General features: G+C 51.1%; 1 protein-coding gene across 1 annotated transcript; it reads left to right on the forward strand.

Moving 5' to 3' along the window:
• Positions 1 to 8,542: 8,542 nt before the first annotated feature.
• LOC129033342 (cytochrome b-c1 complex subunit 1, mitochondrial) lies at positions 8,543 to 19,586 on the forward strand. The gene is made up of 13 exons (XM_054481731.2): positions 8,543 to 9,002; positions 9,254 to 9,394; positions 12,709 to 12,795; positions 13,809 to 13,938; positions 14,157 to 14,355; positions 14,948 to 15,027; positions 17,121 to 17,236; positions 17,472 to 17,615; positions 17,749 to 17,909; positions 18,029 to 18,114; positions 18,442 to 18,530; positions 18,883 to 18,958; positions 19,401 to 19,586. Exons 1-13 carry the CDS (start codon positions 8,934 to 8,936, stop codon positions 19,463 to 19,465), a joined length of 1,443 nt encoding a protein of 480 aa, XP_054337706.1. The 5' UTR covers positions 8,543 to 8,933; the 3' UTR covers positions 19,466 to 19,586.
• The last annotated feature ends 1,938 nt before the right edge of the window (positions 19,587 to 21,524 follow it).

Consider the following 21,524-nt stretch of genomic DNA (forward strand, 5'->3'; position numbering starts at 1 on the left):
CTGTAATCCCAGCACTTTGGGAGGCTGAGGCGGGCAGATCATGAGGTCAGGAGATCAAGACCATCCTGGTTAACACAGTGAAACCCCGCCTCTACCAAAAATGCAAAAAAAGATTAGCCAGGCGTGGTGGCGGGTGCCTGTAGTCTCACCTACTCCAGAGGCTGAGGCAGGAGAATGGCGTGAACCCATGGCGGAGCTTGCAGTGAGTCGAGATCATGCCAATGCACTCCAGCCTGGGTGACAGAGCGAGACTCCATCTCAAAAAAGAAAAAAAAGGAAAAAAGAAATGTTATTACTTTTCTAAGTCCTTCTAAGTCCTTTCTAAGTCCTCTTTTCCTTTGTTCTCCCTTGCCTTTACCTATTTAAGAAAGTTTTAAGTTATTAGCCAGTCAAGTTTAGCTTAGATTGTGCAGTCCGGCTTCAGCCAATGGAGGCAGGACACAGTAGCAAGGACAAGCTGCATAAAGAATAAAAATTGCTTCCCTTCTTTGTTCAAGTGTGCTCTCACCATTGTTTCATCTGCAAGGAGCACCCTTTCTGCAGAAAGTAAATTTGCCTTGCTGAGAAAACTTTTTGTCTCAATGCTAATTTTTCCTTGCAGTACTGAAGAACAGCATTCTGTTTCTGAATAAACATTTTACTTATAACACCCAGTGTGTCCCTGTGGTAGACTCAGAGATGTGCCACACAAAGGCCAGCTGCTGCCAGCCACTGGGGGGACGGCCAGCAGACAGGTCCACTCTGGCTAAGACTTCTTCCTTGCCCAACCCTTTCCCTCCTTCCCTGAGGTGCTCGTCTCAAGGGACTCTTGTAAATATCTTGTACTCTGATCTTCCTCTTGGAGTTGGATTCCTAGAGAACCCAACCTGGGACCATCCTCAACCCACCTTCCCTTTGGCTGGACCCCGAAAATGCCACAGCCTCTCTGATGTCCTCCAAGTGAGGGGAAGTGGGCTGGAGTCAAAAGAGAGACAGGGTCTCACTGTGTTGCCCATACTGGTCTCAAACTCCTGGACTCAAATGACTCTCCCACCTTAGCCTCCCAAAGTTCTGAGATCATAGGCATGAGCCACTGCACCTGGCTGAAAAAGAGATTGTGACGGGAAGTATCCCTCAGGAAGCCCAGGCATTGGAATTATTAATCAAAAACAATAAATCAACTGTCTTAGTATGTTCAGTGAACTAAGGGAAGCCATGGACAAAGAACTAAAGGAAATTAGGAAAATTATATCTGAACATAAAGAATACTAATAAAGAGGGCCAGGCACGGTGGCTCATGCCTGTAATCCCAGCACTTTGGGAGGCCTAGATGGGCGGATCACGAGGTCAGGAGATCAAGACCATCCTGGCTAACACAGTGAAACCCTGTCTCTACTAAAAATACAAAAAATTAGCCGGGCACAGTGGCGGGCAGCTGTAGTCCCAGCTACTCAGGAGGCTGAGGCAGGAGAATGGCGTGAACTGGGGAGGCAGAGCTTGCAGCAAGCTGAGATAGCGCCACTGCACTGCAGCCTGGGTGAAAGAGCGAGACTGTCTCAAAAAAAAAAAAAAAAATTAATAAAGAGAAAAATTTTAAAGGGACCAAACAAATTCTGAACCTGAAAAGTATGGTAACTGAAATGAAAATTTCACTAGCGGAATTCAGCAGCAGATTGGAGCAGGCAGAATAGAGGATCAGTGAACTTGAAGCTAAGATAATTAAGGCTGGACGCCATGGCTCACACCTGTAATCCCAGCACTTTGGGAGGCAGAGGTGGGCAGATCACCTGAGGTCAGGAGTTTGAGACCAGCCTGACCAACATGGTGAAACCCCATCTCTACTAAAAACACAAAAATTAGCTGGGCGTGGTGGTGTGCTCCTGCAGTCCCAGCTACTCTGGAGGCTGAGGCAGGAGAATCTCTTGAACCCAGGAGGCGGAGATTGCAGTGAGCCAAGATGGAGCCACTGCACTCCAGCCTGAGTGACAGAGTGAGACTCTGTCTCCAAGAAAAAAGAAAGAAGGTAATCAAAATGTTATAATGTTATACTTCAAAAATCAAATACCAAAAAAAAAAAAAGGCAGTAATGGAGGAATGGAAGAACAAGAAAATAAATATAAGACATACAGACAACAAATAGTTAAATAGCAGAAGCAAATCATTTGTCAGTAATCTCATTAAATGTAAATAGATTAAACTCTCCTATTAATAAATGAATTTTCAGATTGGTTTTTAAAAAAAGGTTAATCTATGTGTTGTCTATCAGAGACTCACTTCAGATATAAGAACATAAAAACACCGGAAGTAAAAGGATGGAAAAAATATTTTATGGCCAGGCATGGTGGCTTACACCTGTAATCCCAGCACTTTGGGAGGCTGAGGCAGGTGGACTGCTTAAGGAGTTTGAGACCAGCCTGGGCAACAAGGCAAACCCCATTTCTACAAAAAACACAAAAATTAGCTGGGCATGGTAGTGTGCACCTTTAGTCCCAGCTACCCCAAAGGCTGAGGTGGGAGGATCACCTGATCTCAGGAAGGTCAAAGCTGCAGTGAGTCATGATCACACCCCTGCACTCTAGCCTGGGGTGACAGAATGAGACTCTCTGTCTCAAGAAAAAAAAAAAGAAAAAGAAAAAAAATACTTCATGCAAATAGCAACCAGAAGAGAGCCAGGGTGGCTTTATTATTGTCAGGTATAGTAGCCTCCAAATCAAAAAGGTTACAAGAGACAAAGAAAGACGTTATCTATTGATAAAAATTGCTTTTTTTTTTTTGAGATGGAATCTCGCTGTGTTGCCCAGGCAGGAGTGCAGTGGCGCAGTCTCGGCTCACTGCAACCTCTGCCTCCTGGGTTCATGCCATTCTCCAGCCTCAGCCTCCCGAGTAGCTGGGACTACAGGTGTCCTCCACCACGCCCAGCTAATTTTTTTTGTATTTTTAGTAGAGACGGGGTTTCACTGTGTTAGCCAGGATGGTCTCTGTCTCCTGACCTCGTGATCTTCCTGCCTTGGCCTCCCAAAGTGCTGGGATTACAGGCGTAAGCCACTGCGCCCAGCCATTTTTTTTTTTTTTTTTTTTTTGAGACAGAGTTTCGCTCTTGTTGCCCAGGCTGGAGTGCAATGGCATGATCTTGGCTCACCACAACCTCTGCCTCCCAGGTTCAAGTGATTCTCCTGCCTCAGCCTCCTGAGTAGCTGGGATTACAGGCATGTGCCACCATGCCCTGCTAATTTTGTATTTTTAGTAGAGACGGGGTTTATCCATGTTGGTCAGGCTGGTCTCGAACTCCTGACCTGAGGTGATCCACCCACCTAATAAAAGTTTCAAAACAATAAGGCAATATGAGAATTAGAAACATTTATGTGCCTAACGGAGCCCCAAAAATAATGAAACAAAAATTAACAGAATTGAAAGTAGTCAGCTCTACAATTATAGTTCATATTTCAACCCCCACTTTCAATAATGAATAGAACAGGCAGGCGTGGTGGCTCACGCCTGTAATCCCAGGACTTTGGGAGGCCAAGGTGGGCGGATCACCTGAGGTCAGGAGTTTGAGACCAGCCTGGTCAAGATGGTGAAAACTTGTCTCTACTAAAAATACAAAAACTATCTGTGCATGGAGACAGGCCCCTGTAATCCCAGCTACTCGGGAGGCTGAGGCATGAGAATCGCTTGAACGGGGAGGTGGAGGTTGCAGTGAGCTGAGATCACGCCACTGCACTCCAACCTGAACAACAAGAGCAAAACTCCGTTTAAAAAAAAAAAAAAAAAAAAAAAATAGCTGTGTGCAGTGGCTCATGCCTGTAATCCAGCACTTTGTGAGACCAAGGCAGGAGAATCACTTGAGCCCAGGAGTTCGAGACCAAGCTGGGCAATGTGGCAAAATCTCATCTCTATTTAAAAAAATTAAAAGTAAATTTAAAAAATAAAAAGAAACATCTAGAAGAATAAATAGGTGAATATATCAAACAGAGTAAGAAGGGTAAGGTGAGTGCCAGAGCCCTCCCTACAGAACACAGCCTGCATGGACCTGGTACAAGTTTGAGAATCTATGGGATGATAGAGGGAACATCAGAGATGGATAGGGAAACAGGGCCTCGTCAAGAAATGGTGTTACAAAATTTAGTTTGCCTTTTAGGGGGAGAGAGGATGTTTTGACCTTACCTCACTCCATATACCAAGTAAATTCCAGAAAATCAATGAGTCACCAAACACTGTTGCAAAATTATTGCAATGATCACTGCTTGCACTTAACCTTTTAGTAATATTTCCTGTTTTGACCAACCGTTTGAAACGCATCGTTCCCAACCAGCATCACACTTCCTGGTTGTCTCCCACTTCAATGGCCTTCCCTTCTTAGCCCAGGGTAGCCGTGGGTATAGGGAGGGAGGCTAGGTGACTGGGTTTAGAAATATTTCATTTGGGAGGCTGAAGTGGGAGGATCACTTGAGCCTAGGAGTTCAAGACCAGACTGGGGAATATAGTGAGACCCCATCTCTAGAAAAATGTTTTAAAAAATTAGCTGGGTGTGATGGTGCATGCCTATATGGTTCCAGCTACTCAGGAGGCTGGAGTGGGAGGATGGCTTGAGCTGGGAGGTCGAGGCTGCAGTGAGCCATGATCACACCACTGCATTCCAGCCTGAGTGACAGAAAGCCAGACCCTCTCAAAAAAAAAAAGAAAGAGAGAGAGAGAGAGAGAAAGGAAGGGAGGAAGGAAGGAAGGAAAGGAAGGAGGGAGGGAGGGAAGGAAGGAAGGAAGGAAAGAAGGAAGAAAGGAAGGAAGGAAGGAAAGAAGGAAAGGAAGCAGGCAGGCTGGGTGCGGTGGCTCACACCTGTAATCCCAGCACTTTGGGAGGCCAAGGTGGGTGGATCACTTGAGGTCGGGAGTTTGAGACCAGCCTGACTAACATGGAGAAACCCCATCTCTACTAAAAATACAAAATTAGCTAGGCGTGATGGCACATGCCTGTAATCCCAGCTACTCGGGAGACTGAGGCATGAGCATCGCTTGAACCTGGGAGGCGGAGGTTGCAGTGAGCTGAGATTGCACCATTGCACTCCAGCCTGGGCAACAAGAGCGAAACTTGGTCTCAAAAAAAAAAAAAAGTCGGGCGTGGTGGCTCATGCCTGTAATCCCAGCACTTTGGCGGATCACGACGTCAAGAGATCGAGACCATCCTGGCCAACATGGTGAAATCCCATCTCTACTAAAACTACAAAAATTAGCTGGGTGTGGTGGCACATGCCTTAGTCCCAGCTACTTGGGAGCCTGAGGCAGAAGAATCACTTGAACCTAGGAGGCGGATGTTGCAGTGAGCCGACATCATGCCACTGCACTCCAGCCTGGCAACAGAGCGAGACTCCATCTCAAAAAAAAAAAAAAAATAGAGATCATGTCCAGGAGTGGTGGCTCACACCTGTAGTCCCAGCACTTTGGGAGGCCAAGGCAGGAGGCTCACTTGAGCCTGGAGTTCGAGACCAGCCTGGGCCACATAGTGAAATCCTGTCTTTACAAAAAATATAAAAGTTAGCTGGGTATGATGGTGTGCACCTGTGGTCCCAGCTACTCAGGAGCCTGAGGCAGAAGGATCACTTGAGCCAGGGCTGGCGTGTGGCATCCCAGCTACTTGGAAGGCTGAGGCAGCAGAATCGCTTAAATCCAGGAGGCTGAGGTTGCAGTGAGCCAAGATCACGCCACTGCACTTCAGCCTGGGTGACAGAATGACTCCGTCAAAAATTAGCGATGTTGGCCTGTGCCTGCAGTTCCAGCTACTCGGGAGGCCGAAGCAGGAGAATTGCTTGAACCTGAGAGGTGGAGGTTGCAGTGAGCAGAGATCCTGCCACTGCACTCCAGCCTGGGTGACAGAATGAGACTCTGTCTCAAAAAAGAAAGAAAAAAATAGAGATCATAAGACTGAGAGAATGAACTCTTTGTAGCAATAAGATACCAAAGTATAAACAAGACCTAAGGCCATGCCAGGCAAGAGTTAAGCCATTCACCAAAGGATAAACTATGTTCTAACTGCTGCAAGGTTTTTCTTTTTCTCCAGCAGCTAAACAAGCACTGGCCTTGAGATAAGCAATATAGAAACAATTGCAGTTCATCCATCACCAGACACTGACCCCACAAGCCATAACTATAGCTTTGATTGGACAAGAGACGGATTTTGGTGACTTTTTCCTAATAAGAGACCACTGACCAGGGACTGGCTTTAGCTGGTTTATGGAACCTGTGCACTGAGTGCTTTTGTATCCTTCATTTTGACATATGGGGCTAATTGTATTTCTTTTCTTTTTTTTTTTTGAGATGGAGTCTCCCTCTGTAGCCCAGGCTGGAGTGCAGTGGCGCGATACTGGCTCACTGCAACCTCTGCTTCCCGGTTTCAAGTGATTCTCCTTCCTCACCCTCCTGAGTAGCTGGGACTACAGGCACACGCCACCACACCCACCTAATTTTTGTATTTTTAGTAGAGATGGGGTTTTACTGTGTTAGCCAGGACGGTCTTGATCTTCTGACCTCGTGAGCCACCCACCTTGGCTTCCCAAAGTGCTGGGATTATAGGCGTTAGCCACCGCGCCTGGCCTGTAATGTATTTCAATGTTAAGTCTCCACACCAAAGTGAACATGGGTCACATACAACACACATGTTTATTCAGTATACTTGCATTAGGACCCTCTTCATGAGTATCTATAGCTCTTCCTGTAACCTGTTGAATATGGTATTTTTTGTTTTTGTTTTTTCTTTTTTGAGACAGAGTCTCGCTCTGTCACCCAGGCTGGAGTGCAGTGGCGCAATCTCTGCTCACTGCAACCTCTGCCTTCCAGGTTCAAGCGATTCTCCTGCCTCAGCTTCCTGAATAGCTGGGATTACAGGCACATGCCATCATGTCTGGTAGATTTTTTGTATTTTTAGTAGAGACGGAGTTTCACCATGTTAGCCAGGATGGTCTCAATCTCCTGACCTTGTGATCTGCCCACCTCGGCCTCCCAAAGTGTTGGGATTACAGGTGTGAGCCACTGTGCCCGGCCGAATATGTATGTTTAGCCAAGCCGTTCGACATAAAGCTCCTGCCTCTTCTGAAGGGTCTGTCTCTGGTTTCGACCAGAGGCCCACCTCCCAGCCTGCAGGTTGTAATCCTTTATAAGAAATGAAGTCAGCCTGGCACGGTGGCTCATGACTGTAATTCCAGCATTTTGGGAGGCTGAGGTAGGAGGATCACTTGAGCTCAGGAGTTTAAGATCAGCCTGGGCAACATAGTGAGACCCCCGTCTCTACAAAAAATAAAAAAAATTAGCTGGGTGTGGTGTGAGAGCCTGTGGTCATGGCACCTGGCATGATTTTTATAAAAATAGTTTTATTTTAAGTATAAGAGTAGTTTTTGGGTAAGGTGTGGTGGCTCACCCCTGTAATCCTAGCACTTTGGGAGGCTGAGGTGGGTGGATTGCTTGAGGCCAGGAGTTCGATACCAGCTTGGCCAACATGGTAAAAAATGCAATGATCCTAGCCCTTGCCTCTTCCTGTACTTAAGATACTGTCTGACAGGATTAATGATTATGCTTCTGTGACCTATAAACAAGATGTACTCTTGCACCCAAACCTTGATGAGATTTATGCTCTAATGTAACTTCTGAGCACATTTGATGCAATTTCTGAGCACATGGAGAGCCTCCACCACCAGTGTATAAACTGTCGGAAACACTGCTTTGGAGCAGTCTAGCAGAAACTCCCTGAAAGGCTCTCCCGGGTTGCAATTCTTGGTAAGACTTCTGAATAGAACTAACTTTAAATATTTAAAAGCTTGATTTTTTTTTCTTTAGTTAACTTAACAAAGCATACCTTAGAATCTTTTTTTTTTTGAGACGGAGTTTCGCTCTTATTGCCCAGGCTGGAAATGGCGCGATCTCGGCTCACCGCAACCTCCGCCTCCCGGGTTCAAGTGATTCTCCTGCCTCAGCCTCTCGAGTAGCTAGGATTAGAAGCATGCGCCACCACGCCCGTCTACTTTTGTATTTTTAGTAGAGACGGGGTTTCTCCATGTCGGTCAGGTTGGTCTCAAATTCCCGACCTCAGGTGATCCGCCCGCCTCGGCCTCCCAAAGTGTTGGGATTACAGGCATGAGCCACTGCACCCAGCCAGAATTCTTTTTCCTCTTACAGAAAAGGAAAGGTTTCACCATGTTGGCCAGGCTGGTCTCGGACTCCTCGCCTCAAGTGATCCACCTGCCTCGGCCTCCCAAACTGTTGGGATTACAGGCGTGAGCCACCGCTCCCGGCCTCTACTTAGTTGTTTTAAAGAGAAAATTGGCAGGGCGCAAAACTGGCCAACATGGAGAAACCTTGTCTCTTCTAAAGAAACAAAAATTACCGGGCATAATCCCAGCTACTTGGGAGGCTGAGGCAGGAGAATCGCTTGAAGCCGAGAGGCGGAGGTTGCAGTGAGCCGAGATCGCGCCATTGCACTCCAGCCTGTGCGACAGAGCGAGACCGTGTCTCAGAAAATAAAAAATTAGATAAATAAAAAGAAAAAATACTGACTTTCAGCACCGCCTTGTGGTCCCAGGTAAGTTTCCACGCTGATACTTTAGCCCTGGGCTCGAACCTGCGGACACGCTGTGGCTGCAACTCCCCGCCCGCCAGACCTCTACTCAGAGTACGCAGGGCGGCTGGTGAGAAACATAGTGCACTCTGACTTCCACGCGTGGAATGGGGAGATGGACTGCACGGCGGGCGGACCTGCTCGGGCTGATGGACGGCAGGCGGTCTGATGTGCGCAGGGACGGGCGGCAGCGCGGTCAGAGCCAGCCAGCCAAAGCCAGGCCAGCACAATAGACTGCCCCGGCTCCCGCCAGGAGGCGGCCGAGCGCCAACTGTACGGTACTGCGCCTGCGCTGCGACCGCCAACCGCCCACTCTACGCTTGCGCCGCGCAATAGGGCCGACTGCAGCTGGAAGATGGCGGCGTCCGTGGTCTGTCGGACTGCTACCGCAGGGGCACGAGTGCTATTGCGCGCCCGCTGCTCGGTGAGGTGGTGGTGAGAGCGCGGGGCCTCAGGGGACAGGGCTTCGGGAAGCGGACGGGTGTGGGCTGTTAGCAGTGGCATGTCGAGGTGGGGAGGACGCGGGGTCAGGGCCGTGGGAAGGTCACGGCGGAGGGCGGAGAAAGGTATCTCGCCGCTTGCCTAGGGGCGGGGTTCGGGGGTCCTCCTGAGGACCTGGGAGGTGGGGAGCGATCCCCTGACCGAGTCCTCACTCGCAGCTGTTCCCTTCCACAGCCGGCCCTGCTGCGGACGCCAGCCTTGCGGAGTACGGCAACCTTCGCTCAGGCGCTCCAGTTCGTGCCGGAGACGCAGGTTAGCCTGCTGGACAACGGCCTGCGTGTGGCCTCCGAGCAATCCTCTCAGCCCACTTGCACGGTGAGTTGGGGACGCTTTTGGGGAGAGGGCCTCCAGATTGGGCCTGCCGTCTTTTCCCTGGTTGGGGTGTGTCCTTGGGCTCGAGTCTTCCCGTTTGTGGTTTGGGTTCGGACTCAGGACCACTCACCCCGAGAATGGCCCCATTCCCGACCCTAGCCACGCCTTGACTTCACGGGACAATCTTCACTATAAGCCAACATTCTTTAGCATATAATGCCCGTCAAGTAGGCGGCCAAATTCTTTTCCAGCCTTTTGTTAAGGAGCCCATATAAGGGAAGTGATCATGTTTCCTCTTACAATGCCGAAAATGGGATTCAGACACCTTAGGTGACTTGAAGGGGTCTAGGTCTGTCAGCCTCACTGCCCAAGGTCATAATCTCCAGGCTAGACCAGAAATACATTTTAGGAAGAAATGCATTTTAACAGTACAATGAAATATGTGATTTTCCAAAAAATACAGATTCTCGAAATTGACTTAAGGGTAGAAATCTTGACTCACAGATAGATATATGTGAATAGGTGAGAAGATTCCCAATAAATAATTATCTCCTCTTCCTTTCAGCCCCCAGCCCCAAGGGCCAGATGTTTTTATTGACACATCCTTTTAGTTTTCCAGAAACAATGTCCTGCGATTTAAATTGTTACTAAGCATAGGAAGAGGTGGCCTGCAACTTCCTTGTTATATGTCACCTGTTATAGTAAAGAATGCTATATTACATGAACTTTAAAATGTGCTAGATTGTAAGGAGCCGTCTGTGCTCCAGTGCCAGAGAAAGAATCTCAAGAATCTTGCCAATTTTAATCAAAGGATACTATAGATTGTAAAATGCCTCTTGCATTCCAAGATGTTAGATGTGAAATACATGTTCATCTAAGATTGTGTGATATATGGTATATGCATTGACATCTCTTAGGAAAGCAAATATCACATGTTCTCACTTATCAGTGGGAGCTAAAAAATAGTACATACAGATGTAGAGAGTGGAATGATGGACAGTGAAGACTTGGAAGGATGAAGGGGTGGATGATGAGAAACTACTTAATGGGTCCGGGCCTGGAGGCTCACACCTGTAATCTCAGCACTTTGGGAGACCAAGGCAGGCAGATCACCTGAGGTCAGGAGTTCAAGACCAACCTGGCAAACATAGTGAAGCCCCATCTCTACTAAAAATACAAAAATTAGCCATGCATGGCAGCACACGCCTGTAATCCCAGCTCCTGGGGAGACTGAGGCAAGAGAATCACTTGAACCCGGGAGGCAGAGATTGCAGCGAGCCGAGATCGAGCCACTGCACTCCAGCCTGGGTGACAGAGCGAGAGTCCATTTCAAAAAAAAAAAAAGAAATTCCTTAATGGGTAGAAGGTGTGTTATTCTGGTGCTGGATAATTCAGAAGCCGTGATTTGACTGCTTGTGCATTCTGTGCATGCAATGACATCACACTTGTGGGTGGGGCACAGTGGCTTACACCAGTAATTCCAGGGCTTTGAGAGGGCAAAGCAGGAGGGTGATTGAGCCCAGGAAGAAGAGGTTGCAGTGAGCCGTGATTATGTCACTGTACTCTGGCCTGGGTGACAGAGCAAGGCCCTCTGTCTTAAAAAAAAGAAAAAAAAAAGAAAAAAATGGAGTTTCAGGTGTGGATAGAAATTTCTAAAAATTGTGCTTGTACCCCATAAATTTATACAATAAAAAAAAGTCTTGGCTGGGTGCAGTGGCTCACACCTGTAATCCCAGCACTTTGGGAGACCAAGGCAGGCGGATCACGAGGTCAAGAGATTGAGACCATCCTGGCCAACATAGTGAAACTCTGCCTCTACTAAAAATACAAAAATTAGGCTGGGCGCTGTGGCTCACGCCTGTAATCCCAGCACTTTGGGAGGCCGAGGCAGGTGAATCACAAGGTCGGGAGATTGAGACCATCCTGGCTAACATTTTAAGTCTCTACTAAAAATACAAAAAATTAGCCGGGCGTGGTGATGGGCGCCTGTAGTTCCAGCTACTTGGGAGGCCGAGGCAGGAGAATGCCGTGAACCTGGGAGGCAGAGCTTGCAGTGAGCCGAGACCGCGCCACTGCACTCCAGCCTGGGTGACAGAGCGAGGCTCCGTCTCAAAAAAAAAAAACACACAAAAAAAACAAAAATTAGCTGGGCGTGGTGGTGCACGCCTGTAGTTCCAGCTACTCGGGAGGCTGAGGCAGGAGAATCACTTGAACCCAGGAAGCAGAGGTTGAGTGAGCCGACATCACACCACTGCACTCGAGTCTCGTGACAGAGTGAGACTCCATGTGAAAAAAAAAAAAAAGTATCTTAGGAAAGTAGATGTGAAAAACTTAAATCAGCTGTGAACAAATTAGACCATGTGACCGAGTGGGGTGAGTGGTACGTGTTTCTTTTACTTTTTTTTTTTTTTTTTTTTTTTTTTTTTGAGACAGAGGCTCTCTCTGTCACCCAGGCTGGAGTGCAGTGGCACGATCTTGGCTCACTACATCTTCTGCCTCCTGGGTTCAAGCAATTCTTCTGCCTCAGCCTCCCAAGTAGCTGGGACTACAGGCATGTGCCACCACACCTGGCTAATTTTTGTATTTTTAGTAGAGACAGGGTTTCACCATATTGGCCAGGCTGGTCTCGAACTCCTGACCTTGTGATCCACCTGCCTCGGCTTCCCAAAGTGCTGGGATTACAGGTATGAGCCACCGCGCCCGGCCTGTGGTGCGTGTTTCACAGCAACCAGGAGGCTGTCAAGAAAATTAATATTACCTTATTGAGTGCCAGGGCAACACTGTGTTTGGTGTCCAGAGCTGATTAAAAACAACAACAAAAAAGATATTATAGGAACAGTATTTAGTGTGATAAAATATACAGTCTAAACCAATAGTCCCTTCCTTAATGATGAAAGGATAAAGTCATTGCCAGAACAAAGGCAGTGTGTAATTTTTAGAAAGGAAAAAATAAGTTGTTTGCAAATAATACGTTGTATGCTTAGACAAAAACAAATAATTAAGTGAAAAGTGAGAGTGAATTTAAGGATCTGTATGCTGGTGAGACCAGGTAAATGTGCACAGTTAGAAGTGTCCCTGGGGGTCCTTGATAGCCAATCAGGAGAGCAGTGATGCGGTGTGACTAGTCATTCGGCTGGCCCTCTGTTTCCCAGGCATGACTGTGTCTCCAAGCACAGGGGTCCTGCTGGGGCAGCTCTCCCTGACTCCAGGATTCATAAGTCCCTGCCTGGGGCTTGTACTGAGTCACTCAGGTGGGGTGTGAGTAGGGGGCTGGGGAGTGGTTTGTTTGTAACCTTTGTTGGTGGCTTCTTGACCAGGTGGGAGTGTGGATTGATGTTGGCAGCCGTTTTGAGACTGAGAAGAATAATGGGGCAGGCTACTTTTTGGAGCATCTGGCTTTCAAGGTGAGGCTCTTAAAGTCTGTCTCCTCTGGGCTTAGGGCTGCCTATTGTCCCTCCTGAGGATGAAGGTCAGAAAAATTAGCCTGATTATGGGCCTCAGTTGCGGGGCTGATGTCTGGCTGGCTTTCCTGAAAGGAGCCACATGAGCTTAACCTCTCCTGAGTGGGCATGTATCTGATGAGCCCCTGCATGAGGCCCTCAGAGCCAAGAGGACCCAAGGAACCACAGGAGCCCCACTTTTCACCAGAGAAGCCAGGCCTGTGTTATGTGCATTCATACAGGAGACCTGTGGAACACACATAGATATGCACGTGCATTTTAACAAACCCACAGACATGGGCATGCATGCTTGCTTATGAAATGTTCTGCTCTGGTGGAATACCTGGGCATCCCTTGGTTGTAAAGACCCATGTTTTTTAAAGGAATGAAGAACATGGAGAAGGATTATGGGGTGGGCAGGGCCATGGAGCCATAGTAGGCAACCTAGCCAGCTGCAGTGTCAAAGGTATGTGTGCAGAATTAACGTGTGTGTGCACACCAAAAGATAGCACCACTGTTCTCCACACACAAGACTAGGATTGGGTCCCACAGAGGCCACTAGCGTGTATTCACAAACATACAGTCATGGGAATGGCATGGGAGGAGTGGGTTCTATCACTTGAACACAGGTGTGGACTTACCTGACCATGGCTGTCAATGGCGGGGGGGGTGTACTGGTAATGACCCCACAGCTTGTTGGTAAGCTGTTACAGGAGCTTTAGGCAACACTTGCTCTGGCCATGCCCTTCAGTCCTGGCCCTGGCTGTCTCTGTTCTGTTGGCGCATGATGCCATGGCTTTGGTCATCACAAGTCCTGCTTAGTGCTTGGTAAACAGACTCTGGGATCTGTGTCCTCAGAGTCTATGCTGAGGGAGGTACCTGTGGACCAGTGGTCCTACTGGGTGTTTAGCCTCTGAGGACAGGGTTCTTGGGCTCCCATGTAGCTCCTTATTGTTCTGGTTGATACCTGGTTCCAGGGAACAAAGAATCGGCCTGGCAGTGCCCTGGAGAAGGAGGTGGAGAGCATGGGGGCCCATCTTAATGCCTACAGCACCCGGGAGCACACAGCTTACTACATCAAGGCGCTGTCCAAGGATCTGCCGAAAGGTAACACCTGGAGGAAGAGGTGGGGACAGAGGGCAGGGGAGCAGAGGACAGCTACCTAGGAGCCCCTGGCTGACCACAGAATCATATTACCCTTAGCATATGGCTTTGCAGCCGGGCAACTAGGGGTGGGCAGCAGGAGATGCCAGGCCTGGGGATTTTGTGCTGTCATTGGTCTGCAGTGGTCCACCTGGCACCTAAACATGTCCTCTTGAATCTAGCTGTGGAGCTCCTGGGTGACATTGTGCAGAACTGTAGTCTGGAAGACTCACAGATTGAGAAGGAACGTGATGTGATCCTGCAGGAGATGCAGGAGAATGACGCATCTATGCGAGATGTGGTCTTTAACTACCTGCATGCCACAGCATTCCAGGGCACACCTCTAGCCCAGGCTGTGGAGGGGCCCAGTGAGAATGTCAGGTGAGAGTTGGCTGGCCTTGTGGTGGGATGCTTGCCCCATTCTGGCCTGGCCAGACCCTTTCCAGGTCACATTTTTAGTTGACTAGCTGTCTGTTGGGGTTATTTTCCTGAGTTATGCAATTGGAGACAGTTTCTATATCCATGTGGTCCAGTGAGTCTTTTTTAATGGCTTTGTGGGCTTCACTTGAATTTTGGGCTTTGTTTTAAGGTATGTTTTGGTGCATGTCCTGACAGTCCAAGGGCGAAGTGTCTGGGTGTCCCCTCCATGTGGTCTCTTGTCTCCCTTGCGGATGGCTCCGGGAGCTTTGATGCTGCCCTTTGAGAGTCCCACAGTGTTGCCTCACACCTTCTCAGAGAAGACTATGAGCCTGTCCTGAAGTCAGGCATGAGGCAAGGGCAGATGAGGGTTGCCCTCTGGGCCCTGGAGGGGTGGGTGGCAGAGATAGAGGAAGGGGGTCGGGGGGTGTGCTAGGGCCCACTCTTCGGAGAAACCATGCCTCTCCTAGTCTGCCTCCTCAGTCCCATTCATGCACGCACCCCAACTCACTCCAGTGTGGAAGAGGTGTTGACACACTGACCGTATGTCTTGTAGGAAGCTGTCTCGTGCAGACTTGACCGAGTACTTCAGCACACATTACAAGGCCCCTCGAATGGTGCTGGCAGCAGCTGGAGGTGAGTGATGGACTCACTGAAGCCTTGGGTAGTGGGGTCCCAGCCTTGGTTGTCAAAGCCGAGGTCCTGGTTCCCACCATAGGGGACCTTTCACCCCAGGGGACTCTGCTCCCACCCTAACCTTGAGGGGAATGACCTTCCTCCTGTGCTCTCGGAGGTGGGATAGGATTCTACCCTGCTGCCACCACTGGGACTGGTTACACAGGATACTGTCCCTCTGGTACAGGTCTGTCTTAGCCCCACCTGGTTCTAGGATACTGAGTTCGTGGGCTGGTAGGGGATGTAAGCCCCTGGCCTTGTTCCTTGTGGCCTTGCCTTTGGGAGAGCCAGCCATTAGTTGTGTGTTGATGCATGCCTGATAACAAACCAAGAAGTGTCTTGAAAGGAAGGCACAGAAGGGTAGGGGAGATTTCACTGGGGACTCAGAGTTGGAGGTTGGGACAGGGGCTTTTTAAAGCACCTATAGTTTGAACAGAAGCCTGAAAGGTGGTGAGCGTTACTTAGGTGGGGTGTGGGGAACTGAGCGCAGGGGAAGAGCAGTGTCATGGTCTAAGGTTTGCTCTGCTGCTGTGTGGGGTCACAGTGCAGGCAGGCTGGCTAGAGAGGGGCTGTGGCAGGGACTGGGCAGGAGATGGCAGGAGCAAGGGGGAGCAGTAGATGGACTCCAGGTGGTTTTATAGATGGAACCTGGTTGGGGTCTGGACATGGGTAAGGAACTGAGGTCAAGGTGCTTCCCATCTTGGCTGGGCGTGGTGGCTCATGCCTGTAATCCTAGCACTTTGGAAGGCCGAGGTGGGTGAATCACCTGAGGTAAGGAGTTCGAGACCAGCCCAGCCAACATGACAAAACCCTGTCTCCAGTAAAAACACAAAAATTAGCCAGGCGTGGTGGCAGGTGCCTATAATCCCAGCTACTCGGAAGGCTGAGGCAGGAGAATCCCTTGAACCCGAGGGACAGAGGTTGCAACGAGCTGAGATTGTACCACTGCACTCCGGCCTGGGTAACAGAGTGAGACTCCATCTCAAAATAATTTAAAAAAAAAAATGCTTCCCAGCTTATGACCTTCGCGGCTGAGTGTGCAGAAAAGACCAATAGGAAGAGCATGACCAGGGACTTTGAAGCTGGGGAACCTGGGGGCAAGAACAATCTGATGTGTGTGTCAGACTAGCAGGGCTTGAGCTCATGGAAGGAAGGAATAAAAGGCCAACGCAGGCCGGGCGCGGTGGCTCACGCCTGTAATCCCAGCACTTTGGGGGGCTGAGGTGGGCGGATCACAAGATCAGGAGCTCGAGACCATCCTGGCTAACACAGTGAAACCCCGTCTCTACTGAAAATACAAAAAAATTAGCCAGGCGTGGTGGTGGGCACCTATAGTCCCAGCTACTCGGGAGGCTGAGGCAGGAGAATAGCGTGAACCTGGGAGGTGGAGCTTGCAGTGAGCTGAGATAGCGCCACTGTGCTCCAGCCTGGGCAACAGAGCGAGACTCCGTCTCAAAAAAAAAAAAAAGGCCAATGCAACTGGTGGCACCACATAGCCCTCCTCTTGTGGAGGTGAGGAGGCAAGATCCAAGGAGTCCTAGGGTATATGTTTGTAACATTATTTGCAAATGTCCCCAGCTCTCAGGGGACCCAAGAGCTAATCACAGCCCTGTAATAGCGCCTCTTTCTGCCCCCTCACTTGCCATCCCCTGCAGGGCCAGCAGCCAGAAATACTTGAGGGAGAGCTAGAGGGAAAAGGCAGGCCAGGTGGCTTTGTGCCCAGGAGTACCAGTCTTGTCCTTGATGTAGGTGAAATGCATCTTCTCAAGTGAGAACCCACACTTGCATCACATGGCAGCCCATTTTGAAACTCTGAGCGCTGCTGCTCTCCTGGGACTGAGGCCATGGGAGCTATTTGGCCCTGAGGTGCCTGTCCTGTCCACAAGGCAGGGTCTGTCTGAGGAGGACCTTCTTTCCTCACCCTGTTCTAATGTCACATACTCCTGGTTTCTCCCACTAAGACAGGACATGGGGGTCCTCCGCCTGTCTGTGAATCGCCCTACCCTGTGCCTTGGGCTCTGGCTGGTCAGTAATGCCACTGTCTGTCTCAGCAGGAGTGGAGCACCAGCAACTGTTAGACCTCGCCCAGAAGCACCTCGGTGGCATCCCGTGGACGTACGCAGAGGACGCTGTGCCCACTCTTACTCCGTGCCGCTTCACTGGCAGTGAGGTGTGCTGCCTGTTGGGCAGGAGTAGTGTTCAGCTGGGGGCCTGTGAGAGGACCCCCATGTGCGTGGTTATCCTGGTGACTCCAGAGATACCTCAGCAGTTGGGAAGGGGTTCTGTGGCTGCTGCATCACAGACACAGATGTTCACACACACATATACCCTCTACCCACACCTGCCACCTTTTCTGTTCCCCTGGCAGTCTGGCCGTCCCTCAGCCTTGTCATATACTGTTTCAGATCCGCCACCGTGACGATGCTCTACCTTTTGCCCACGTGGCCATTGCAGTAGAGGGTCCTGGCTGGGCCAGCCCGGACAATGTGGCCTTGCAAGTGGCCAATGCCATCATCGGCCACTATGACTGCACTTATGGTGGTGGCGTGGTGAGTGCCAGAGCGAGCATGGGACCTCGCCTTCAGGGAAGAGAGGGTGCTGGGGGCTGTGTGCTCCTGTGTGTGGGGGTCACAGTGTGGGTTGAAGACGAGGGTGGGTGCTGACCACCTGTCCCCCTGGCAGCACCTGTCCAGCCCACTGGCTTCAGGTGCCGTGGCCAACAAGCTATGCCAGAGTTTCCAGACCTTCAGCATCTGCTATGCAGAGACGGGCTTGCTGGGTGCACACTTTGTCTGTGACCGAATGAAAATCGATGACATGATGTTCGTCCTGCAAGGGCAGTGGTAAGTGGCAGCCTGGTACTCCTAGGTGGGATGGTGGCTTTAACCAGCACAGTGGGAGGCTGAGAGACGACACACTGGCTCAGAATGAATACCACCCCCCCCCCACCCCCCCACTTTAGGATGCGCCTGTGTACCAGTGCCACGGAGAGTGAGGTGGCCCGGGGCAAAAACATCCTCAGAAATGCCCTGGTATCTCATCTAGATGGTGAGTTCTACAGCTCGGGGGAGGGGTAGAGTGCATCTTGCCAGCGACAGCGCCAAGGTGGCCACCGCTCCTAACTAACCAAGGTTAGAAGGGAAAACTTTGAAGACCATGCCGTGCCCCATCACCCCACCCTTGGAGATGCAGGCAGGTGTGGGACAGGTCCACAGCCCATCGCTACCATAATAGGTGACCATAGAAGAGAGGGCTGTGATCGAGTCAGCACGAGGTCAGGGAGGTCCTTGTCAACCTGAGGCTGGAGATTGATTGTGTACCTGTGGGTCCAGGATTGGGCTGGGTGGACCTCTGAGCCTTCTCTCACCCTTAAAGGCACTACTCCTGTGTGTGAGGACATCGGACGCAGCCTCCTGACCTATGGCCGCCGCATCCCCCTGGCTGAATGGGAAAGCCGGATTGCGGTAACATGGACCCCTGGGAAAGGTTCTGGAGTCTTGGCCTGGCAGACACCTGGGAGGTGTAGGGTTGGGGCCTGGCACAACGGAGCCTGCTCCTGTAGGCATCCCTGGTGTCCTAGGCAGCTGTCACCTGCAGGGGTAGCATAGTGGGAGGGCAGGGCAGAGGTGCTGATGGCTGTGGAGATGGGCGGGGCCCATGGAAGTCTATAGCAGGGATCCCTTCCGCCTTTCTCCTTTTGGGCTGGGGACAGCTGCATGCTGCCTGTGGGAGATCTCTGCTAGTTGGATGACGCTTACTGGCTGAGGTGGTGGCCAGATGCCCGTTAGCCAGTATGCCCTCTGCCTCACCCTGCAGGAGGTGGATGCCACTGTGGTGCGTGAGATCTGCTCCAAGTACATCTATGACCAGTGCCCAGCAGTGGCTGGATATGGTAAGTGGCCTAGGGGGTCTGCTCTTTGTTTATTTCCTCAGGCCATTCTCTTGGCCTCCCCTTCCGCCTCTGCTCCCGCACTGCTGCTCAGCCTACAGAGCAGCCAGTTAAGGCCCCAAGCAGCTCTCCCCAGTCCCCTGGCTGCCAGGGAGTTCTTGCTCAGAAAACCTGTCCCGGCAGTTCCTTGACTGCCTGCCAATGTGCCTTCACCAATACCCTGCACCCGTCAGGTAACGGGCACCTCCATGTGGGGTGGGGCTTCAAGGGCCAGAACATGAAGGGACAGGCTCAGCACCCCTCGGGGAATGTTCTCTTCCCTCTTTCTACTCAAAGCCTGTCTTGTGCTGCTCTGGGCAGCATCTCCGAGCTGGGTGCGGCACAGGGCCAGGTGTCCCTGTACAGGCCAGGTACCCCACCCTGACGCTCCACCCTATCCTCACAGGCCCCATTGAGCAGCTCCCAGACTACAACCGGATCCGTAGCGGCATGTTCTGGCTGCGCTTCTAGGCGGGAAGCCTGTGTAAGCAAGAGGGCGGGGCTGGGGTTCGTGGTCCCCCCACAAACACAGCACTCCAGCTCCTCTAACTTGTGCCACAGGTGACCACCAATAAAATCCTCTGCTGAGAAATGTGTTGTCCCTCTTTTGGCATTGGCATGGAGTCCATGGGGCAGTAGATGGGGAGCAAGGACTTCCCTCTAGTTCTGCGGCTCCTGGATCCTCCTGCCTTCCCACAGGCTGATGTGTCCTCAGCCAGGGGCAAGCGTGGGGGCTGCAGCAGAGGCCGGAAGTCTTTGATGCCTACAGGGAACTGAGCCCAGATGTTTCCACTCAGCCACTTAGGGGAGTTCCTCAGCCAGCCGGTCCCAAGATTGGGCTGTGGGAGTCCATAGGAAGTGTAAACCCAGCCTTTGCCCCTGTAGGAGTCCCAGCCTGGAATCCCTGCAGGCTCAGGTGGGAAACCCCTCACTGTGGACCTTGTGCCAAGTCACCCCCTGGTGGTCTCTGGTGGACCAGAAGGGGCCAAGGGGTGTCTCCAAGGATTCCTCTTGCGTGTGTTTACTCTGGATTCTGAGAGGAGGATAGCCTGGGGCGTAGTGTTCCCATTTGGTTTCTAACTGCTGCCTGGACAAGCAAAGCAGGAATCCTTTGCCTCCGCTGACTCAGGCTCCAAGAATAGCCCTGAGCTCAGTGGGGCCCAAGCCCCCTCCCTCGACTACATCTGTCCCAGGCAAGTCCAGAGCTGCTGGCCTGACAATCCCCTCCCCATTTTCCTGAGGCAGCCAGAACCTGGTACAGCTCTTAGCTACCTAGTCCCTCTGTTATCTCTTTGGGCTCTGGTCCCCATGGTGGGTGGGCAGGTAGGCTGCTCCTCCTGCACCCCGCAGTGCTTCCACAGTCAGGTTCTCTGGGATCCCAGGGGGAAGTTGAAAGCAAGGGGCCCAGTTTTCCTTCTTGGAAGTCGCTGCCTGGCAGTCACAAGCAGGGTGCTGGGACAAGGTCGTTTAGAAGAGGGCTGTTCAGAAGTCCCCCCAGCATCCTAGCTTGGAAGTAGCCCAAGGAACCCTTGTATCACTATCACCCTACCCCACTGCCTTTCCCTCACCATTGGTTGCCATACGTTGCCAATTCGGAGACATTTGTTAAGCACCTTCTACGGCCCGGGACTGGGGCATTGCGCAGATCATTCTACTTTGTGAACGGCTGGAGAGAAGATGCTGGGCAGCGCAGAACCCTGACAGGCCCAACCCTGGGTGCTCATGGAGGTGCAACACCCAGGCAGGGGAACAAGTGCCAAGTCTGTTGCCAAGTTTGAGCTCCTGGAGGATGGGGCTTCATTTCTAAGCCCAGCCTGGCCCTTAGAGGCTACAGGTGTGCTGGACACGAGAGCTTGAGTTGCTGGGAGTGGTCTGGTTCTAAGGGACCTTGCGTACCAAGCCAGGGACTCTGGTCTTTACCCTGGAGCCATGCTGGGGAGGTGTGTTGGAGGTTACTGTGAAGAGAAGTGACTTGGTCAGAGTTGAGATTCAGCTTGGGGACTCTCAGGCCATATTTCTGTATCAGTCCTGGTGAGCTGTGCTGTGGCAGAACAGAGGTCATGGCCACACAAGAACTGGAGCCAGCTGTAGGGGACACAAAGAGGACTACATTCCCAGCAGGGCTGGGAGACGCGGGGGCAGGAGTGGGTTGGAGGAGGGTAATCTTCCATAGTCCAGTGAGGGTACAGTGGGATGTGTGGGGCTGGGACCTGATAAAGAGGCCCTGGTTGGAAACAGATGGGGTGAGATAGTGACTGAGGCCAGGGAAGGAAATGTTCAGGGAAGCTTGGGAGGGAGAAGGATGTTCTCTGGGGGCTCCACCGCCCTGATGGGGTTGTAGGTAGGCACTGGCCTTGGGCTGTGCCCTAGGCTGTGTGCCTCCCAGGAGGCCAGAGCTGGGGCCTCAGAGGGCCACACTCCTGCTCATGAGTCTCATAGGATCTCCAGACGTGGAGTCATTCCAACCTTACTCCTACCTTCTCAACAGCCTCCCCCAGCACCCTTTGAGATACCCTCTCACAGCAGCCTG

The sequence above is a fragment of the Pongo pygmaeus genome, chromosome 2 (genome assembly GCF_028885625.2).
Source record: "Pongo pygmaeus isolate AG05252 chromosome 2, NHGRI_mPonPyg2-v2.0_pri, whole genome shotgun sequence".
NCBI classification, from domain to species: Eukaryota; Metazoa; Chordata; class Mammalia; order Primates; family Hominidae; genus Pongo; species Pongo pygmaeus.